At 41.7% G+C, this 22,088-nt stretch overlaps 1 protein-coding gene and 1 pseudogene across 2 annotated transcripts; one reads left to right on the forward strand and one right to left on the reverse strand.

Annotated features, from left to right (window-relative positions):
* The first annotated feature begins 10,713 nt into the window (after nucleotides 1-10,713).
* Nucleotides 10,714-13,814, forward strand: LOC119324345. Of its 2 annotated transcripts, XM_037598132.1 has the most exons (3): nucleotides 10,714-11,934; nucleotides 12,255-12,387; nucleotides 13,367-13,479. In XM_037598132.1, coding segments are annotated over exons 1-3 (1,257 nt in total). In that variant the 5' UTR covers nucleotides 10,714-10,811; the 3' UTR covers nucleotides 13,368-13,479. The 2 variants fall into 2 exon arrangements, with proteins under 2 accessions (XP_037454029.1, XP_037454028.1); XM_037598131.1 differs by lacking the exon at nucleotides 12,255-12,387 and having other exon boundaries at nucleotides 13,367-13,814.
* Nucleotides 13,815-14,607: 793 nt separating this feature from the next.
* LOC119320782 lies at nucleotides 14,608-19,742 on the reverse strand (annotated as a pseudogene).
* Between the last annotated feature and the right edge of the window lie 2,346 nt (nucleotides 19,743-22,088).

The following is a 22,088-nucleotide window of genomic DNA, read 5'->3' on the forward strand; positions in this document are numbered from 1 at the left end:
CAATTGCTTCAATGACTGAGATTATAGTTTGTTAGTTCCCAATGAAGTTTTTGAACCATACTCGATATTGTGAATTCCTTATTACTTGAGCATAGGAAATCATATGACAATATATATATATATATATATATATATATATATATATATATATACATGTTGTTGTTATTAGAATGGTCATGATGCCCTCATGTCCGTATTTAATTTTTATTGACACCTCTATCTCTAAACATGTGGACATATTTTTAGATCTCGGCTTCCGCTTGAGGACAAGCGAGGTCTAAGCTTGGGGGAGTTGATACGTCCATTTTGCATCATGCTTTTATATCAATATTTATTGCATTATGGGCTGTTATTACACTTTATATCTCAATACTTATGGCTATTATCTCTTATTTTACATGGTTTACCATGAAGAGGGGGAATGCCGGCAGCTGGAATTCTGGCTGGAAAAGGAGCAAACGTTGGAAACCTATTCTGTACAACTCCAAAAGTCTTGAAACTCCACGAAACTACTTTTTGGATTTAATAAGAATTTTGTGAGCGAAAGAAATAGGCCAGGGGGCCCACACCCTGTCCTGGGCCCCCTGGTGGGCCTCCGGCGTCCATCTTCTGCTATATCATCACTTTTACACTGGAAAACATCGTGGGCAAGCTTGCGGGACGAAACTCCGCCGCCACAAGGCGGAACCTTGGCGGAATCAATCTAGGGCTCTGGCGGAGCTGTTCTGCCGGGGACACTTCCCTCCGGGAGGGGGAAATCATCACCAACGTCATCACAAATGATCCTCTCATTGGGAGGGGGTCAATCTCCATCAACATCTTCACCAGCACCATCTCCTCTCAAAACCCTAGTTCATCTCTTGTATCCAATCTTGTATCAAAACCACAAATTGGTACCTGTGGGTTGCTAGTAGTGTTGATTACTCCTTGTAGTTGATGCTAATTGGTTTACTCGGTGGAAGATCATATGTTCAGATCCTTTATGCATATTATTACTCCTCTGATTATGAACATGAATATGCTTTGTGAGTAGTTACGTCTGATCCCGAGGACATGGGTGAAGTCTTGCTATTAGTAGTCATGTGAATTTGGTATTCGTTCGATATTTTGATGAGATGTATGTTGTCTTTCCCCTAGTGGTGTTATGTGAACGTCGACTACATGACATTTCACCATTATTTGGGCCTAGAGGAAGGCATAGGGAAGTAATAAGTAGATGATGGGTTGCTAGAGTGACAGAAGCTTAAACCCTAGTTTATGCGTTGCTTCGTTAGGGGTTGATATGGACCCATATGTTTAATGATGTGGTTAGGTTTACCTTAATACTCCTTTTTGTAGTTGTAGATGCACAATAGGGGTTAATCATAAGTGGGATGCTTGTCCAAGTTAGGGCAGTACCCAAGTGCCGGTCCACCCACATATCAAATTATCAAAGTACCGAACGCGAATTTTATGAACCTGATGAAAACTAGCTTGACGATAATTCCCAATGTGTCCTCGGGAGCTCCTTCTTCATTATTAGAATTTGTCCAGGCTTATCCTTTGTTACATAAAGGATTGGGCCACCTTGCTGCAATTTATTTACTTTATTTACTTTTTGCTCGTTACTATTTATCTTATCACAAAACTATCTATTACCTACAATTTCAGTGCTTGCAGAGAAAACCTTACTGAAAACCGCTTATCATTTCCTTCTGCTCCTCGTTGGGTTCGACACTCTTACTTATCGAAAGGACTACGATAGATCCCCTACACTTGTGGCTCATCAAGACTCTTTTCTGGTGCCGTTGTCGGGGAGCGTAACACTTTTAGTGAGTGGAACTTGGTAAGGAAACATTTATATAGTGTGCTGAAATTTTCTGTTACTTGTCACTATGGAAACTAATCCTTTGAGGGGCTTGTTTGGGGTATCTTCACATCAACCAGAAGAGCAAAGAGATGCTCCTCAACCTACTAAACTTTATGAAAATATTCACTTTGAGATTCCTTCGGGTATGATAGAAAAACTGCTAGCTAATCCTTTTGCAGGAGACGGAACATTGCATCCCGATTTACATCTTATCTTTGTGGATGAAGTTTGTGGATTATTTAAGCTTGCAGGTATTCCCGATGATGTTGTCAAAAGTAAGATCTTCCCTTTATCTTTGAAGGGAGATGCAATGACATGGTATAGGCTATGTGATGATACGAGATCTTGGAATTTTAAGCGATTGAAGTTGGAATTTCACCAGAAGTTCTATCCTATGCATCTTGTTCATCGTGATCGTAATTACATATATAATTTCTGGCCCCGCGAAGGAGAAAGCATCGCTCAAGCTTGGGGAGGCTTAAGTCAATGTTGTATTAATGCCCCAATTATGAGCTCTCTCGGGAAATGATTATTCAGAATTTTTATGCTTGGCTTTCCCTTGATAATCGCAACCTACTCGATACTTCCCATGCTGGTTCTTATATGCTGAAGACTATTGATTTCAAATGGGACTTATTGGAAAGAATTAAACGCAACTCTGAAGATTGGGGTTCCGACAATGGTAAGGAGTCAGGTATGACACCTAAGTTCGATTGTGTTAAATCTTTTATGGATACCGATGCTTTTCGTGGATTTAGCACTAAGTATGGACTTGACTCTGAGATAGTAGCTACTTTTCGTGAATCTTTTTCTACTCACGTTGATCTCCCTAAAGAGAAGTGGTTTAAATATAATCCTCCTATTGAAGTGAAAGTAGTTGCACCTATTACGGTCGAAGAAAAGACTATTACATATAGTGATCCTATTGTTCCTACTGCCTATGTTGAAAAACCTCCTTTTCCTGTTAGGATAAAAGATCATGCTAAAGCTTCGACTGTTGTTCGTAAGATTAATAGTAGGACCTATACACCTCCTGAACAAATTAATGTTGAACCTAGTATTGCTATGGTTAAAGATCTCTTGGATGAGGATTTAGATGGGCATTTTATTTCTTTCTTGGGTGAGACTGCTAATATTGCTAGACCTGATACTAAGACATGTAGACCTGTTATAGGCATGCCTGTTATTTCTGTTAAAATAGGAGATCATTGTTATCATGGCTTATGTCATATGGGTGCTAGTGATAGTGCGATACCTTATGATCTTTATAAAGAAATTATGCACGATATTGCACCTGTTGAATTAGAAGACATTGATGTTACTATTAAGTTTGCTAATAGGGATACCATTAAGCCTATTGGGATTGTTAGAGATGTTGAAGTTCTGTGCGGGAAGGTTAAATACCCTGCTGATTTTCTTGTTCTTGCTTCCCCAAAAGATGATTTTTGTCCAATTATTTTTGGTAGACCCTTCTTGAATACGGCTAGTGCTAAGATTAATTGTGAAAGGAATATTGTCACTGTTGGCATAGATGGTATATCTCATGAGTTTAATTTTGCCAAGTTTAGTAGACAACCTCGTGAAAGGGAACCACCTAGTAAGGATGAAATTATTGGTCTTGCTTCCATTGCTGTTCCTCCAACTGATCCGTTAGAACAATATTTGCTAGACCATGAAAACGATATGTTTATGAAGGAAAGGGAAGAAATAGATGAAGTGTTCCTTAAACAGGAACCTATGCTGAAATGTAACCTTCCCGTTGAAATTCTTGGGAATCCCCCTCCACCCAACGGTGATCCCGTGTTTGAACTCAAACCTTTACCTGATATTCTTAAGTATGCTTATCTTGATGAAAAAGCAATTTATCATGTTATTATTAGTGCTAACCTTTCAGAGAAAGAAGAAGAAAGATTATTGAAAACTCTGAAGAAGCACCGAGCTGCTATTGGATATACTCTGGATGATCTTAAGGGCATTAGTCCCACATTATGTCAACACAAAATTTCAGTGGAGAAAGATGCCAAACCAGTTAGAGATCCTCAAAGACGATTAAATCCCAAAATGAAGGAGGTGGTAAGAAAGGAGATTCTAAAGCTCCTTGAGGCAAGTATTATTTATCCCGTTGCTGATAGTGAATGGGTAAGCCCTGTCCATTGTGTCCCTAAAAACGGAGGTATTACCGTTGTTCCTAATGATAAAGATGAATTGATCCTGGAGAGAATTATTATAGGTTATAGGATGGTAATTGATTTTCGTAAGTTAAATAAAGCTACTAAGAAAGATCATTACCCTTTACCTTTTATTGATCAAATACTAGAAAGGCTATCAAAACACACACATTTTTGCTTTCTAGATGGTTATTCTGGCTTCTCTCAAATACCTGTGTCAGTGAAGGATCAATCTAAAACTACTTTTACTTGCCCTTTTGGTACTTTTGCTTATAGACGTATGCCTTTTGGTTTATGTAATGCACCTGCTACCTTTCAAAGATTCATGATGGCTACATTTTCTGATTTTTTTGAAAAGATTTGTGAGGTATTCATGGATGACTTCTCCGTCTATGGATCCTCTTTTGATGATTGTTTGAGCAACCTTGATCGAGTTTTGCAGAGATGCGAAGACACTAGTCTCGTCCTGAATTGGGAAAAGTGTCACTTTATGGTTAATGAAGGCATTGTCTTGGGGCACAAGATCTCCGAGAGAGGTATTGAAGTTGATAAAGCCAAAGTTGATGCTATTGAAAAGATGCCATGTCCCAAGGACATAAAAGGTATAAGAAGTTTCCTAGGTCATGCCGGTTTTTATAGGAGGTTCATTAAGGACTTTTCTAAAATCTCTAGGCCGCTGACTAATTTATTGCAAAAAGATATTCCTTTTGTCTTTGATGATGATTGTGTAGAAGCATTTGAAACACTTAAGAAGCTTTGATCACTGCACCTATTGTTCAGCCACCTGATTGGAATTTACCTTTTGAAATTATGTGCGATGCTAGTGATTATGCTGTAGGTGCTGTTTTAGGGCAAATAGTCGATAAGAAATTGAATGTTATCTAGTATGCTAGTAAGACTCATGATACTGCCCAGAGAAATTATGCTACTACTGAAAAAGAGTTCTTAGCAGTTGTGTTTGCATGTGATAAGTTTAGACCTTATATTGTTGATTCCAAAGTTACTATTCACGCTGATCATGCTGCTATTAAATATCTTATGGAAAAGAAAGATGCTAAGCCTAGACCCATTAGATGGGTTCTCTTGCTCCAAGAATTTGAATTGCATATTATTGATAGAAAGGGAGCTGAGAACCCCGTTGCAGACAACTTGTCTAGGCTAGAGAATGTTCTTGATGACCCACTGCCTATTAATGATAGCTTTCCTGATGAACAATTAGCAGTCGTCAATGCTTCTCGTACTGCTCCTTGGTATGCTGACTATGCTAATTACATTGTTGCTAAATATATACCGCCTAGTTTCACATACCAGCAAAAGAAAAAGATCTTTTATGATTTAAGACATTACTTCTGGGATGATCCACACCTTTCTAAAGAAGGAGTAGATGGTATTATTAGACGTTGTGTGCCTGAGCATGAACAGGAACAAATCCTACGCAAGTGTCACTCTGAATCCTATGGAGGACACCACGCTGGAGATAGAACTGCACACAAGGTACTACAATCTAGTTTTTATTGGCCTACTCTCTTCAAAGATGCTCGTAAGTTTGTCTTATCTTGTGATGAATGTCAAAGAATAGGTAACATTAGTAGACGTCAAGAAATGCCTATGAATTATTCTCTTGTTATTGAACCGTTTGATGTTTGGGGCTTTGATTATATGGGACCTTTTCCTGCCTCCAATGGTTATACACATATTTTAGTTGCTGTTGATTACGTTACTAAGTGGGTAGAAGCTATTCCAACTAGTAGTGCTGATCATAACACTTCTATTAAAATGCTTAAAGAAGTTATTTTTCCGAGGTTTGGAGTCCCTAGATATCTTATGACTGATGGTGGTTCACACTTTATTCATGGTGCTTTCCGTAAGATGCTCGCTAAGTATGATGTCAATCATAGAATCGCATCTCCTTATCACCCGCAGTCTAGTGGTCAAGTAGAGTTGAGCAATAGAGAGCTCAAATTAATTTTGCAAAAGACTGTGAATAGATCTAGAAAGAATTGGTCCAAAAAACTTGATGATGCATTATGGGCCTATAGAACTGCATACAAAAATCCTATGGGTATGTCTCCATATAAGATGGTTTATGGAAAAGCATGTCATTTACCTCTTGAACTTGAACATAAAGCATATTGGGCTATTAAGGAGCTCAATTATGATTTCAAACTTGCCGGTGAGAAGAGGTTGTTTGATATTAGCTCACTTGATGAATGGAGAACCCAAGCATATGAGAATGCCAAGCTTTTCAAAGAAAAAGTCAAATGCTGGCATGATAAGAGGATACAAAAGCGTGAGTTTAACGTAGGAGATTATGTGTTATTGTTCAACTCTCGTTTAAGATTTTTTGCACGAAAACTTCTCTCAAAATGGGAAGGTCCCTATGTTATCGAGGAGGTCTATCGTTCTGGTGCTATAAAAATCAACAACTTCGAAGGCACAAATCCGAGGGTGGTAAACGGTCAAAGAATTAAACATTATATTTTAGGTAATCCTATAAATGTTGAAACTAATATTATTGAAACCATAACCCCTGAGGAATACATAAGAGACACTTTCCAAAACGTTCCAGACTCCGAAAAGGCATAGGTACGTGGTACGATAAGTAAACCGACTCCAAAACAACTCTAATGGCAATTTTTATCAGTTTTGGATTATTTAAGAATTTTAGGAAGAAAGAAGTAGTCCGAAAGGGACACGAGGCTCCCACGAGAGAGGAGGCCGCCCCCCCCCCCTTTAGGGCGCGCCCTTCTGTCTCGTGGGCACCTCGTGTGCCTCCCGGACTCCGTTTTCTTGTATGTTATGTATTTTGGTCGGTAAAAATTCATTATATATACTCCCGAAGGTTTTGACCACCGTATCACATAAATATCCTCTGTTTTCGTTTCGAGTTGTTCCTGTTGCAGAATAAAGCAAGATGTCTTCTCAGGAGTCAGTTGGGGAGAGCCGGGTGTCTCAACCAACGCCAGGTCCGGAAGCAAATAGCGATGCCTATCACTTTGGACCATCAACGGAGGATAAGATGGAGGCTGATTTGAAAATGATAGATGCCATGGAGGAAGATCAAGAAGTTAACTCTCGTCTCTGAGCAGAATTCACTATGGGGGAACTACCTAGCCTGACCGTCCCTGCTTCGGTCATCCCTTCCAACTCTAGATTTCTATCTAATGAAAATATGAAAAAGAGTTTCACTTGTTCTCCAGAAGCTATGCAGCATCCTTGGGTAAAAGGAGCCTTGGCCGTTACAAGCAAGCTCCGTAAAGAAATTATGGACCTCAAACAACAAGTTAATAAGCTCGAGGGGGAGAACCGCGTCCTGAAGGGCATCATCGCCAAGAAGATTATAACACCAACTATGAAGAAGGAGAAATAATCACATGGGTATGGGCACTCCCCTTGGCAACTGCCAAGCTTGGGGAGGTGCCCCGGTATCGTATCACCATCACACTCCTATTCACACTGCCAAGCTTGGCAAACAAAAGAGTTCATATTGATCTTATGGATAGTGATAACTTTACACATAGAAAGTATGAGGCATAAAAATTGTTGAGAGTTGATGAATGTAGCCTTGGTCATCGTTGCAATTAATAGGAAGTGATAAGGAAAGAGGGGTTCACATATACATATATTATCTTGGACATCTTTTATGATTGCGAAGCACTCATTAAGTATGACATGCTAAAAGAGTTGATGTTGGACAAGGAAGACAACGTAATGGTTTATGTTTTCCGACATCTCAGTTAAAGTATATTGTCATTGACCTTCCAAACATGTTGAGCTTGCCTTTCCCCCTCTTGCTAGCCAAATTCCTTGCAGCAAGTAGAGATACTACTTGTGGTTCCAAATATCCTCAAACCCAGTTTTGCCATGAGAGTCCACCATACCTACCTATGGATTGAGTAGGATCCTTCAAGTAAGTTGTCATCGGTGCAAGCAATAAAAATTGCTCTCTAAATATGTATGACTTATTAGTGCGGAGAAAATAAGCTTTGTACGAACTTGTTGTGGAAGTAATAAAAGCGACAGACTGCATAATAAAGGTCCACATACAAGGGGCAATATAAAGTGACGTTCTTTTGCACTAAGACTTTATGCATCAACCCTAAACGCGCATGACAACCTCTGCTTCCCTCTGCGAAGGGCCTATCTTTTACTTTATGTTTCTACTTTATGCTTGAGTCAAGGTGATGCTCACCTTTCCCTTTTTCATTTTATCCTTTGGCAAGCTCCTCGTGTTTGAAAGATCATGATACATATATCCAATTGGATGTAAGTTGGCATAGGCTATTATTGTTGACATCTCCTAAAGGTGAATACATTGGGAGGCAACACAATAAGCCCCTATCTTTCTCAGTGTCCGGCTGAAACTCTATAACCACAAGTATTGCGTGAGTGTTAGCAATTATGGGAGACTACAAGATAGTTGAATATGTGAGCTTGTTGAAAAACTCTATTATTGACTCTTTCTGATGTTACGATAAATTGCAATTGCTTCAATGACTGAGATTATAGTTTGTTAGTTCCCAATGAAGTTTTTGAACCATACTCGATATTGTGAATTGCTTATTACTTGAGCATAGGAAATCATATGACAAAATCTATATATGTTGCTGTTATTAGAATGATCATGATGCCCTCATGTCCGTATTTAATTTTTATCGACACCTCTATCTCTAAACATGTGTACATATTTTTAGATCTCGGCTTCCGCTTGAGGACAAGCGAGGTCTAAGCTTGGGGGAGTTGATACGTCCATTTTGCATCATGCTTTTATATCAATACTTATGGCTATTCTCTCTTATTTCACAAGGTTTACCATGAAGAGGAGGAATGCCGACAGCTGGAATTCTGGCTGGAAAATGAGCAAACGTTGGAAACCTATTCTGCACAACTCCAAAAGTCCTGAAACTCCACGAAACAACTTTTTGGATTTAATAAGAATTTATGAGCAAAAGAAATAGGCCAGGGAGCCCACACCCTGTCCAGGAGACAGGGGGGCGCCCCCCCTAAGGGCGCGACCCCTATCTCCTAGGCCCCCTAGTGGCCTCCGGCGTCTATCTTCTGCTATATCATCACTTTTACCCTGGAAAAAATCGTGCGCAAGCTTACGGGACGAAACTCCGCCGCCACGAGGTGGAACCTTGGCGGAATCAATCTAGGGCTCTGGCGGAGCTGTTCTGCTGGGGACACTTCCCTCCGGGAGGGGGAAATCATCACCAATGATCCTCTCATCGGGAGGGGGTCAATCTCCATCAACATCTTCACCAGCACCATCTCCTCTCAAAACCCTAGTCCATCTCTTGTATCCAATCTTGTATCAAAACCACAAATTGGTACATGTGGGTTGCTAGTAGTGTTGATTACTCCTTATAGTTTATGCTAATTGGTTTACTTGGTGGAAGATCATATGTTCAGATCCTTTATGCATATTATTACTCCTCTAATTATGAACATGCATATGCTTTGTGAGTAGTTACGTTTGTTTCTGAGGACATGGGTGAAGTCTTGCTATTAGTAGTCATGTGAATTTGGTATTCGTTCGATATTTTGATGAGATGTATATTGTCTTTCCTCTAGTGGTGTTATGTGAACGTCGACTACATGACACTTCACCATTATTTGGGCCTAGAGGAAGGCATAGGGAAGTAATAAGCAGATGATGGGTTGCTAGAGTGACAGAAGCTTAAACCCTAGTTTATGCGTTGCTTCGTTAGGGGTTGATATGGACCCATATATTTAGTGTTGTGGTTAGGTTTACCTTAATACTCCTTTTTGTAGTTGCGGATGCTTGCAATAGGGGTTAATCATAAGTGGGATGCTTGTCCAAGTTAGGGCAGTACCCAAGTGCCGGTCCACCCACATATCAAATTATCAAAGTACCGAACGCGAATCTTATGAATGTGATGAAAACTAGCTTGACGATAATTCACAATGTGTCCTCAGGAGCTCCTTATTCATCATTAGAATTTGTCCAGACTTATCCTTTGCTACATAAAGGATTGGGCCACCTTGCTGCACTTTATTTACTTTATTTATTTTTTGCTCGTTACTATTTATCTTATCACAAAACTATCTATTACCTACAATTTCAGTGCTTGCAGAGAAAACCTTACTGAAAACCACTTATCATTTCCTTCTGCTCCTCGTTGGGTTCAACACTCTTACTTATCGAAAGGACTACGATAGATCCCCTACACTTGTGGGTCATCAGTGCGTCGACAAGGAGAGTTCCTTTGAATTTTTTCCCTTGGGTGGTGATTGATGTTGGTCGAGATGCCACTTTGTTGGACAAGCTCTTTTGCGTTGTGGTTATATTGTGTTTGGTCAAGTTAGAGTGGTTCTTCCTTCTCATTTTGTGTGATCTTGGTAAAAAAATCTGTCAATTTTATAGTGATTTTTTTATGGAGTAATGATAATAGATTCTTCATTCCATGACACGATGAAGTTACAATTCCAATCAAATAAAACATGAAGTTAATCTCCTGATTATTATGATGATTAATATTTTTTTCAAAACCTCCATGATGATGATTTGTGGAGCTGTTTTTTGTTTTTTGTATTTTTGTTTTTGCCAAAGAAAAGGCGCTCAACAAATTTCCCTCGAAGACTGGTGGTGGATGTCAATCTGATTCTCAGACGGGCCAGGCTTGGACATTTAAGCCCGTTATAGACTTGGCCCAGTTAGACAGTAAGGAGCACTTCACCCTACAGAGAGAGACGGACGCAGTGCTCTCCTGCTCACAGCCGCCGCCGCCGCAAACACCCAGCTTTCCCACGCCGGAGAGCGGCCAGCCCCGATGGACTCGCCGCAGATCCCCGACGATCTTTTCCCGGAGATCTTCCTCCGCGTCCCCGACCCAGCCGACCTCGTCCGAATCTCCGCCGCCTGCGCCTCCTTCCGCAGCCTCGTCGCCTGCCGCTCCTTCCTCCGCCGCTACCGCAAGCGCCACGCCCAGCCCCTCGTCGGCTTCTTCGATAATCAGCGAGTCTTCCACCCCGCCGAACCTCCTTACCCCTCCGCTTCGGCCGCCAAAGCCGTCGCCCTCGCCGCCGACTTCTCCTTCCCCTTCCTCCGCGCCCCAGCCAGCGCCTGGCACATTTTCCAGATCCGCGACGGTCGTGTCCTCCTCGGCCGGGACCCCTACGACTTCGAGGAGCTGGTGGTGTGCGACCCCTTGCACCGGCGCCACCTCCTGCTGCCCCGAATCCCTGCACTCGACGAGTGGCTTCCTTCGGCCACGACCGGCGGGATAGGATGGCAGATCTTCCTCCTCGGCGGCGGCGACGACGACGACGAGGAGGCTGCGGAAGAGACGTCTTTCAGAGTGATATGGAGGGCAGAGCGTGAAGATGATGGTAATCAGGTCGCCTTCGTCTTCTCTTCCAGCACGGGACAATGGCGAGCTGCTCCGCCGTTGTCAGGGTTGGCCTCCTTCTCCTGGCGCCAATATGTGCATGGCTGCTTGTACGGGATGACAGATTGCCGGGAGAAGCTACGTGTGCTCGACACCCGGACAATGGAGTTCTCACTCCTCGACCTCCCGCTGGAAGCCAGAGGTTATGCTTATGTGTATGTAGACGTTGTGGAGGCAGGGGAGGGCATCACTGGGTTGTTTGTGCGACCAAGGGGGACACCTGAAATCAGATATTTCACTAGGCGAAACAGTGGTCTGAGTTCCAGCCAGTGGCAGTTGGAGAAGATAGTCTCACTGGGTTCTTCTCAATGGCAGTGGGCGGGTTCACCAAGGCCAAACTTGTTCCTGCGTCACTGCGGAAGCCCATCGCTTGATGGTGGCCTTTTCTCACTGGATATCAAGACATTACAGCTTGAGAGGGTGCTTGGATCAGAGTCTAGCATGCTTTACCCGTGGCCATATACCAACTTTCCACCATTTCTGTCCACACCAACAGTATCAAGTGGTAACCTTTCTGTTGCATCCTAGTTATTTCATTCACTTAGTTATCACACATCTTGTCAGTTGCTTGATACGGTAGTTCATTACTGTCATGGTGAATCTTGTTTACACGGTTTATTAGTTGTCACATTCTCTGTGTTGTGGCTAAGCTGAGGAACATAATTGTGGTTTATTTAAGTTTGTTTTAGTTGACACTTTAAGTTGATTAGAGAAGTAAAAGAAAGGTCTGTGCATAGCATGAGTAGCATTTTGGATGCGCCTTGAAATCGTAAGAAACACGGCATCATGACAATGATTGTTGTTTTTATGGCCAAACTAATGCAGAAGGCATACAAGCTCAAAGGACACTGCTACCAACAGTTCACCTTTGGTTTGTTTCACCTTCTTCCGGTCAAGCTGGAGTTATCTCATTCACATTTCTCTTGATAGATATAAGCAGGGAGGCAAGTCTGATATGGTGAAAAATTTAATTTCTGCTACCATTCCGTTTATGGCGCTGAAGTTCTTTTATGATACATCTCTTTATGTTTACATGTCTTATCTGGCTGTGTAATCCGACTTGATTGCAAATGACGATAAGAAGCACCATAAAATAAGTGTATTTCTGTTCTATATTTCAAATCCATTGAACCCAATATTATCCCTATGGAACTATGTCTCAGAAGTAGTCTTGAAGGATTATTCCTGTGCTTTTGTCGTAAGCATTTTACCAAGTATTTCCCAATGGTAAGACCTATGGATTGTTTTACTCGCAACTCCTGAATATCTAGAGTCTGAGTACGCGTATATTGGGCACTTTTAAGTTGATTAGAGAAGTAAAAGAAAGGTGTGTGCAACTGTGCACAGCATGAGTATTATTTTGGAATCACCTTGAAATCGTAAGAAACACGACGTCATGACAATGATTGCAGAAGGCATACAAGCTCAAAGGGCACTGCTACCACACTTCACCTTTGGTTTGTTTCACATTCTTCCGGTTAAGAAGGAGTTATCTTGTTCATTTCTTTTGATAGATATAAGCAGGGAGGCAAGTCTGATGTGGTAAAGTTTTAATTTCTGTAAAACATTTCGTTTATTGCTCTTAAGTTCTCTTATGATTCATCTCTTTAGTTTACATCTCTTTAGTTCCATATTGTCCTAGTACTTTATGCTTCCTCCTGTGCTTTTTGTTTCATAAGCAATTTACCAAGTACTCCCTACGTTCCTAAATATAGTCTTTTTAGAGATTTCGATATGGACTACATATGGAGCAAAATGAATTAATCTATACTCTAAACTATATCTATACGCATTCGTATGTAGTCCATATTGAAATCTTTAAAAAGACTTATATTTAGGAACGGAGGGAGTATTTTATTGCTTAATGGCAAGACCTGTGGATTGTTTTACTTTCAACTCCTGAATATCTAAAATCTAAGTACACATATCTTGGGCAGATACTCAGGAAGGTGATGAGAAGGAGATGCCGGAACAAGGTGCTGAGATGCTGCAAGATGACGAGCACACTGCTGATGACGCGAATGCTGGAGGTCAGGTCGGTGTATCGAGGGCTCAAGATTGCGCTGATTGAGATTGTTGCTGCGACTGGACAGTTGACCACAGGTTGATCATCAATACGGTACTGGTAACTTGTGGCTCTCTCTGTCTGTAATATGGTTATCTAACATCAACATGGAGTTTATCTTGTGTGCCTTGATCTGGCAATGATCGGTTCATCCGTCAGATGAGGTAGCAAGAGTATTAGCTTCATTTGTTTTTTACTAGTTTAATTATGACTATGTGGTAAGTCAGAGTGATTGTGATCTTGCTGTATGCCTGCCCCATGTGGCATGAATGGAACCAGTCAGGTACTATGACTATGAAATTAAGGAGGGTAATGATCTACTCCATGAGCAGTGGCAGAAGTGAAGTGAATGTGCTAGTACTCTTAAGGAGGATCTGACCGTCCTTTTCTTTGCATATTGTACAAAACGGAGTTACTTTTGGTTCTGTATCAATCTGGTTTTTCAGTGTATTTATTTGAGCCAAGTTCGTTGAGAGCATTAGCATTCACTAAACATGCTTCCTCTGTAAATGAAGAATTCATCATCGTGCTCATTCTTGGTGTACTTGAGCGGCCATTCATCATCACTCTCACTTCACTGATCGAGAAGACAACCTTCTAGGTTAAAAACCTACCACTTCTCTTACACGACCCGTATCAAAATGGCCCTAAAGCTACACAACCGACGCAGGCAGTGGCGGCCAAGGCCTTGCAAAATAGAAGAAGCATAACCTTGTGCCTAGAAGAAAATGAAAACCGAAAAGTTACCCTTATCAGTTCAGAAATTAAGACATCGGTAGTCTGGTTTCAGAGACTCGATAAATTCTTGCAATACTCTCACAGTTAAGCATTATCCATAAAGGTATCAACCATCTTATAAACATATCTGGTTCCACAAAGGCAGAACGTTCAGTGAAATTGTGTTCTTGCGATGTTCCTCTGGCATCTTCTTCAGCTAATAGCAGAGAAGGATAAAACTTGTGGAACAATGTAGCACTAAAAGGTATCACTGATTGCAAGGGAGAAAGCATTCCTAAATCACCCATGCCTGGACCCTACAACATAGAACAAATACTAAGATGATGCCTTGCCGCTGATCATCCAGACACTTCCTGATATCCTCTTACTCCTCCTTCACATGGCAATCCTGGTCCAAGGAAACACGTTAAGGATCAGAATGAAGGTAATTCGCCATAAGAATATTTCATTATTTTTTGCCACAAGTAACTAGCTTGCAAAATGACCTTCTATTATGGGACGGAGGGGATAGTACACGATAGTCACTAGCATGTTATGTGCACTCGGAAACAAAAATAATGAATTTACATCAATACAGGGTTTTTTTCTTTCAAAAAGACAGGCAGCACCAGTTAAATGCCTTCATATCAAACCGACATGTTCCCATTTTATAATTTGTGTTACAGTGAATCTCAAATCTGATCATATAAGGAGAAATGCTTGACATACAAACACAAAATCCCCAAAGTTAGCTTGGATTAGCCACTTATCGTAGAAAGGGAAAACTTTCATGGTGACATCTCTGACACACATAATGCATAAGCTCAAAGCATACCCAGCCATGCAAACTTACCAATCCACTTGTCTTCAGCAACAAAATATATGATCCAATAGGCAACATTAAAAAAAATAGGTATTAACAACTTCAGATACAAGTCGTACTAGTTATACCAAACAGTGCAATGAAAGGTGCAATGAAAGGTGCACGCTGCAAAACTATGTGGCTTCAACCACAGCAATGTAAAGATCATATAAAAGGCAAAAGGCAAACCTTGCAGGACCATCCTTGAGCTTAGGGAATGTGGGAGGCCAAACCATCATAAACGGATAGACATCAGTGAAGTGATCTTGATCCTTCGCAACCAATTTACGGAGTGTCCTGTTCTTGACATCCAGATAGAATACACATCCACGCGTTTGCAAAACCACAAACTCAGCATTATCCCCAGCATGACATACATAGCAATAACGAGAATGCTCATCCTCAAGCATATTATCTAGCATCCTCGGATTAGCACACATCTCATGCAGACAAATGGTATCAACCAGCAACCAGTTGTCCCCCTTGTGGAGCCAGATGCAAAGTTTAAAGCCATTGACATGGATGACATATACACCGGAAGGATCATCTGCCCGTGACAAGGTGTGAAAATTGTCATACTTCACTCCAGGTGGGTGCTGGATTCTAGACAAACTTGAGGCTGTCAAATCCAAGACAATAATGTCGTCTGCGGGGGAGACCACCATATAGATTTTATTGTCGACAAGCACAACTTTTGCTTTGGGTAGCGGAAGATGGAGCTGGGCCGTGGCCGAGGTATGCAAGCACCAAACACTGCCTTGTAACATATACACGCGTAAAGTGAAATTTTCTGTCTGATTAGTCAACTCCGTCAACACATAAAAGTAGGACAAGCCATTGCCTTCTTCTTTGGAGAGAATAGAATCAAAATATTGGCGATTGTGATCCTGGGCTCTTGGGAGTGGTGGGACGATGTTAATGCCTCTCTCAGGGCAAAGCGGGCGGTGCACTCCATATGCTAGTTCTATGTGGCGCACTCCATATGCTAGTTCTCTTCCTTCACGACGTCGGGTGAAGATGCTGCCGTTTCGGGAGTCCATGATCCGTAGATTCTTGGGGTCATCGAAGTTGTGGTTCGCCATGCGGCGGACAACAGTGTTGAACTCCGGGGGCTGGGGCAGCATCGGACAAAGCACAGGAAGGCTACCAATTCCGGTCGGATCAAGATGCTGCCAATGTAGAAGCCAAGTAGGCGGGGCGGGTGGAGCTCACGGAACCGGCGGAGGAAGCCCCGGTTCGAGGCGAGATGGTACCAGCACCTGCACACGAGGGCAGCGCGAACGAGGGTGGTGGGGAAGCCGGCGCGGAGGAGGATCTCCGCGAGGAGGTTGTTGTCCTCAAGCACCTTGGAGACAGGGTCCACGACCGCCGGGGAATGCCAGCCTGCCTTGCCATCGACATCCGCGTGTGGTTTCTTCTCAGGACAGATCTTGGAAAATCGGCAGCGCCGAGCAAATGCAAAAATGGCAACTGATTTCTTCAACCAATGTCGTTCAAGGAAATACCATAATCAAACTACTCCAAATTAAATGCGAGGGGCAAGAATCGAAGTTGGAGGAATTGGACGGATCTTACGTCTGGGGATCCTCGGCGGCGGCATCCATCATTCAATGTTCCCCACGACTGAGCTGCCGCAGCAAGTAAATCTAGGTAGGAGGAGTTAGTTTGGGAGGAAAACCTAGATAGCTAGTGTTTGATCCCGCGAGATGAGGAGAAACGAAACCGGGAGAGGACAGGAAAGAGAAAGACTCACCTGAATTGAATCGGCAGGAGAGAATAAGAAGTCGGTGGCCGTAGCCGGGGCCGGGTTCCGGTCGCCGGCGCCGCTTCTTTCTCTCCGCTGGGAGCGTTGCAGTGGAGGTGTACCTTTTTTTTTCTTTTGCCCAAACTAGCACATATGCTCGTGCGTTGTGACGGGGGAAGCAAATCCTCGCATGCTCCAAGCGACCCACCCCTGTTACCAATCTCTTCGCCACCTTGGTCATATTGTCCACCTATTCACAACAAACGTGATAAATCTCAACGCGATGAGCTTGGTATCACACCATCGCACACTGCTTTTGCAATCCCCTTTCTCTCCTTCTAAAAAAATACATTTAAACTGATAAATATCTGCCTATTAAAATGTTATAATGAACAAGCCAAATTATGTGGCCTATGCTAGCTAAATTTTGGTTATATTAAGAAATATCTTGAAGCTAGCAAAACTTTGATTAGTTGTTAACAGTGAGATAGAAAGGCTGGGATCGAAACACATATTATTCAGTACATCAATATATTCAGAGTGGTGATGGAAAGAAGAAGAAAAAATATAGAAGTATTCTTTAGAAAGAACTGCAGTACATGGTTAACACAAAAACTCCATTTCTAGCCATGAAATTAAAAATACGAATGAGTCCACCTCTGATTATTTAACTTTCTGTTAGATATTTGGTCCTAATGTAACACATGGCCGCAACTTGAATAATCGCGCAAACACCAAACCAGGCGTTGCAAGCTGATAAGCGAAAGCAGAATCAAGATGGATGTCCAAAAGTGAAACAAAACTGAAACACCAATCCAGCTATTGTCAGGGGTGTCTGTAACCATACTGAAACAAAACTGATATTCAGCCGCAATCGCAGAAAAAATGGAGTGATTTTCTGACCGCGCACACTGTGCATAATCAGTGAGTTGGAGCTCATAAGTACTCCCTCCGTCCGGAAATACTCGTCGGAGAGATGGATGTATCTAGACGTATTTTTGTTTTAGATGCATCCATTTCTACGATAAGTATTTCCGGACGGAGGGAGTAATTCCTAGATCCATCCCACGCATTATGCACAACCCATTTTAGAGCCGCTACTTCCTTAATTTGGACCGCTTGCCTTTCTTACTTTCCTGTCACAAGAACTCAAATTCCTTTCTTTCCTTATTTCTCTCACTCGGCATCTTACTTATTTCCTTCCTTCATTTATTTATACCCGAGATAGCTCCTTGATAAATTGAAACTCAAAGAACATGAAGAAAATGAAGAAATAGAAGAAAGATGGCACTTGTTCCTAGAAGAAAATGAAAGCAAGAGTTTCCCTTGATCAGTTCAGAGGTTGAGGCAGCGGGGACTGGGAAATCGATGCGACACTTGCTATCAGTTAAATAGTGCAATTAGGCTGTCCTGTCCACCATGTGAAAATAGTGGATTTCTTGCGCAAACGCGGCGATGATCGCTCTGGTTTCACTGAGAATTGTGTTCTTATGAAGAAATAATTAATCCTCAGCTACCAGCAGAGAAGCAGAAAACTGTTGAACAGCCTGAAACCAACATATAGTACTGACTCAGTGGAGAAAGCATTTCAAATTCAGCCATGCATCAGGGTGCAGTTCCTGAAGAGTTGAGAAACTGAGAGCTCTCAGCTCTATCCAGCGTTGCTGTGCCAGAAGGTGCTATGCAATCCAAATAACGGAACGATCATCTTGCCGACCCCTGCATCATGGATGCACTGATGCAGACATAAACTTGTTACACTAGAGCAAGAGTTTTGTTCTTGCACAGCCTTGCTGGATGCCTTTTCTTCTCCTGGAATATCGTCAAAATGACCCTAAAGCTATATAGCCACAGCAGGTGAAGCCGGCCGAGGTTTTACAAAAAGAGATGAAAAGAAAAAACAGGAAGGATGTCACTTGTCCCCGGGAGAAAATGAAAAGAAATTTTTTTCCATTTCTCAGTTCAGAACTTCAGATCTGCCGGACCAAGCCATCAGTGGTCTGGGGTTTCAGAATCTGAATAAATTGTCACAATACTCTCACTTGCAGTTAAGCATATCCATCTTATAAACGTATGTGGTTCTCCAGACAGTGGATTACTCGTGCAAATGGGACAAGGAACACTTTGTTCTCTGAAAAGACAGAACATTCAGTGAATTGTATTCTTAAGATGTTCCTCTGGCATCTTCTGCAGCTAACAGCAGAGAATGAGAAATATATTACTGATTACAATGGAGAAAGCATTCCAAAATCAGCCATGTCTGGACAGTGGGTCCTACAACTTACAACAGCTACTAAGGAAATGCAGCTCCCTGCGCTGCCCTGATGATGCCCTTGTCGCTGATCATCCAAAAGCATCCTGATATCCTCTTCCTTCACATGGCATTCCTGGTCCAGCGAAGCACGTGAAGGATCAGGATGGAAGTAATTCAGCATCAGAATATTTTATTATGTTTCAAATGGACTAGCAAGCCAAGTAACTAGTACAATGATAGTCACTAACATGTTATGTACACTCGGAAACTAAAGTTAGCCTAGACTAGCCACTTTTTGTAGAAAGGGAAAATTTTCATGGTGAGACATGTCTGACTCACACATCATGCATAAGCTTAAAGCATACCCAGCTGTGTAAACTTACCAATCCACTTGTCTTTAAGAAAAGAATATACGATCCAATAAGCAACATTCCAAAAGATCAGGTATTAACAATTTCAGATGTAAGTCATACTAGTTATACCAAACAGATATACCAAACAATGCAATAAACGATGCACACTGACCATGTTACTTCAACTAGAGCAGTGTACAGATCAACTAAAAGGCAAAAGGCAAACCTTGCAGGACCATCCTTGAGCGCGGGGAATGTGGGAGGCCAAACCATCATAAAAGGGTAGACATCAGTGAAATGTCGATCCTTTTGTGCCATCGCATGCACTTTACAGAGTGTCCTGTTCTTGACATCCAGATAGAGCACACATCCACACATTTTTTAAGAACAAAAACTCAGCATTATCCCCTGTCTGACATATATAGCAACGGCCAGTATGCTCATCCTCAAGCATGTTATCTAGCATCCTCAGATTAGCACACATCTCGTGCAAACAAATGGTATCGACCAGCAACCACTTGTCCCCCTTATGGAGCCAGATGTGAAGTTGAAAGCCAATGACATGGATGAGATATATACCGGAAGGATCATCTGCCCGTGACAAGATGGTGTTGAAACTGTGATACTTCACTCTAGGTGGGAGCTGGATTCTATACAAACTTGAGTCCGTCAAATCCAAGACAATAATGTCATCGCGAGGGAGGCCACCATATAGATTTTATTGTCGACGAGCACAGCTATTGCTCTGGGTAGTGGAAGATGGAGCTGCTATGTGGCCAAGGTATGCAAGCACCAAACACTGCCTTGCAACATATACACACGCATAGTCCATGGCGGACCCAGGAATTCAAGTTAGCTGGGGCGAACATCTAATGTCAAAAAAATTCGGTACAAATGCATCTCTATTCAACCAAAACTCATAGCATTCAGCAACAAAATAATAATAAGGGTTTGAAAAACCACTGGCATAATATAAGACGTTTTTTAACAATACACTAGTTTCAAAAAACATCTTACATTACGGAACGGAGTAGTAGTAAACTGCTAACATTGACTCTTGTCGCTTGAATGCTCACTTATGCCACAATATGATCCCATTCAAATTTCCAAACGAGACCGACAAAATTATGTATGCATTAGCACAAGTGTGATACGATTTGTATATTTTGATATGATCATATGATGGTAACTAGGTGGTAGCATCCTTTTAAATCTACTTGCACAATGAACACGAGGTTGTGGAGGTAGATGACCTCGACGGGTCTTCCAAGGCATGAGAATGAACTATAATATGTATATATCACTAATTTTAGCAAATATCTCGCGCTCAACAAAGGAAACCAGTGGCGCATCAGCCTCAACTGCTTGAATTGCAGCAGCTATCCCTATCCAATCTATCTCTTCATCGGAATCAATCTCCAGCAATGGGCGCGTGGGTGCGTGGGCGTGAGGCGTCTGGGTTTGGCGGCAGCGCCGCAGCATGAGGCACTATGAGTTTTCAAGCTTTTTGGTAACTTGTTGCCAAAGGGGACAAAGTGTATAGATCATAGGCTTCAAGAGAGAGAGTGCTTGCTTCGTTTGCCTCCTTTTGCTACTCTATTTGCTCAGCTTGTTTGGTTGAAACTATGTTTTATGCTTGTTAGAGATACTTCTATGATCATATCATACTTTAATGCTTGTGCTTAATGATGATATTCTATCTCTCATGTATGATCATTCATATCTTATTTTGGTGATGAGTGCATATTTCATATTCTATCATTTTGAGCGCTCCACCAAAATGTATTTGACATGGAAGAGTAATCCATGATCCTAATTGATTGTGCATTTGCATTCAAAAGCAAATTTAAATAATGCACAAATTTAGAGGGAGCTCTTGCTTATCACGTACTTCTCAAAGCGACGATGTACTTCATATATATTACCATTTGCCGAAGCTTTGATCTATATATTGTCATCAATTACCAAAAAGGGGAAGATTGAAAGTGCAACTAATCCCCGGGTGATTTTGGTAATTCATAACAACATATAGCTCATTGAACTAATATTCTTTCAAGATCAATGTTTCAGAAAGTTCAATGATTGGTATGGCATAAACAAGATATGTGGACCCCTCAAAACGCTAAGGACACATATTGGCAAAAGCTCAAGACTCTCACTACTGCAGGATGCTACTAACGCGACATAAGATCGGAGACCCTTCGAGAAACTATGTGTGATGCAATAATCGCAAAGAGTGATGTAAGAAACCCGTCAAAAATGTGCAAAATGTTTGCGATGACGGATGCATCAAACATGGTTCAGATTTTAGTTGCGTGTGCGATGCAGGGCATACGGTTTAGTTCAATGAACTATTTGCGATGAGGAGGAACAAAAGAAATGGGCAGTCAGATGAAGGTGTGTGTGATATACAACATACGGTTCAATCAGATGAATTGTTTGTGATTAGGCAACACAAAAGAAACGGTTAGGTAGATCAAGGTGTGTGCGATATACGACATGCGGTTCACTCGGATGAACTGTTTGCGTCGAGACAAGAGGAAACGGTATAATATAACAAGATGTGTGTGATACGCGGCAAATAGGTCTGTAATCAGAAATGTGTGCGAAGACCGATAATAACACAGACGATTGCTTCTAATAAGACGTATGTGATATGCTCTG

The sequence above is a fragment of the Triticum dicoccoides genome, chromosome 6B, assembly GCF_002162155.2.
Source record: "Triticum dicoccoides isolate Atlit2015 ecotype Zavitan chromosome 6B, WEW_v2.0, whole genome shotgun sequence".
NCBI lineage: Eukaryota > Viridiplantae > Streptophyta > Magnoliopsida > Poales > Poaceae > Triticum > Triticum dicoccoides.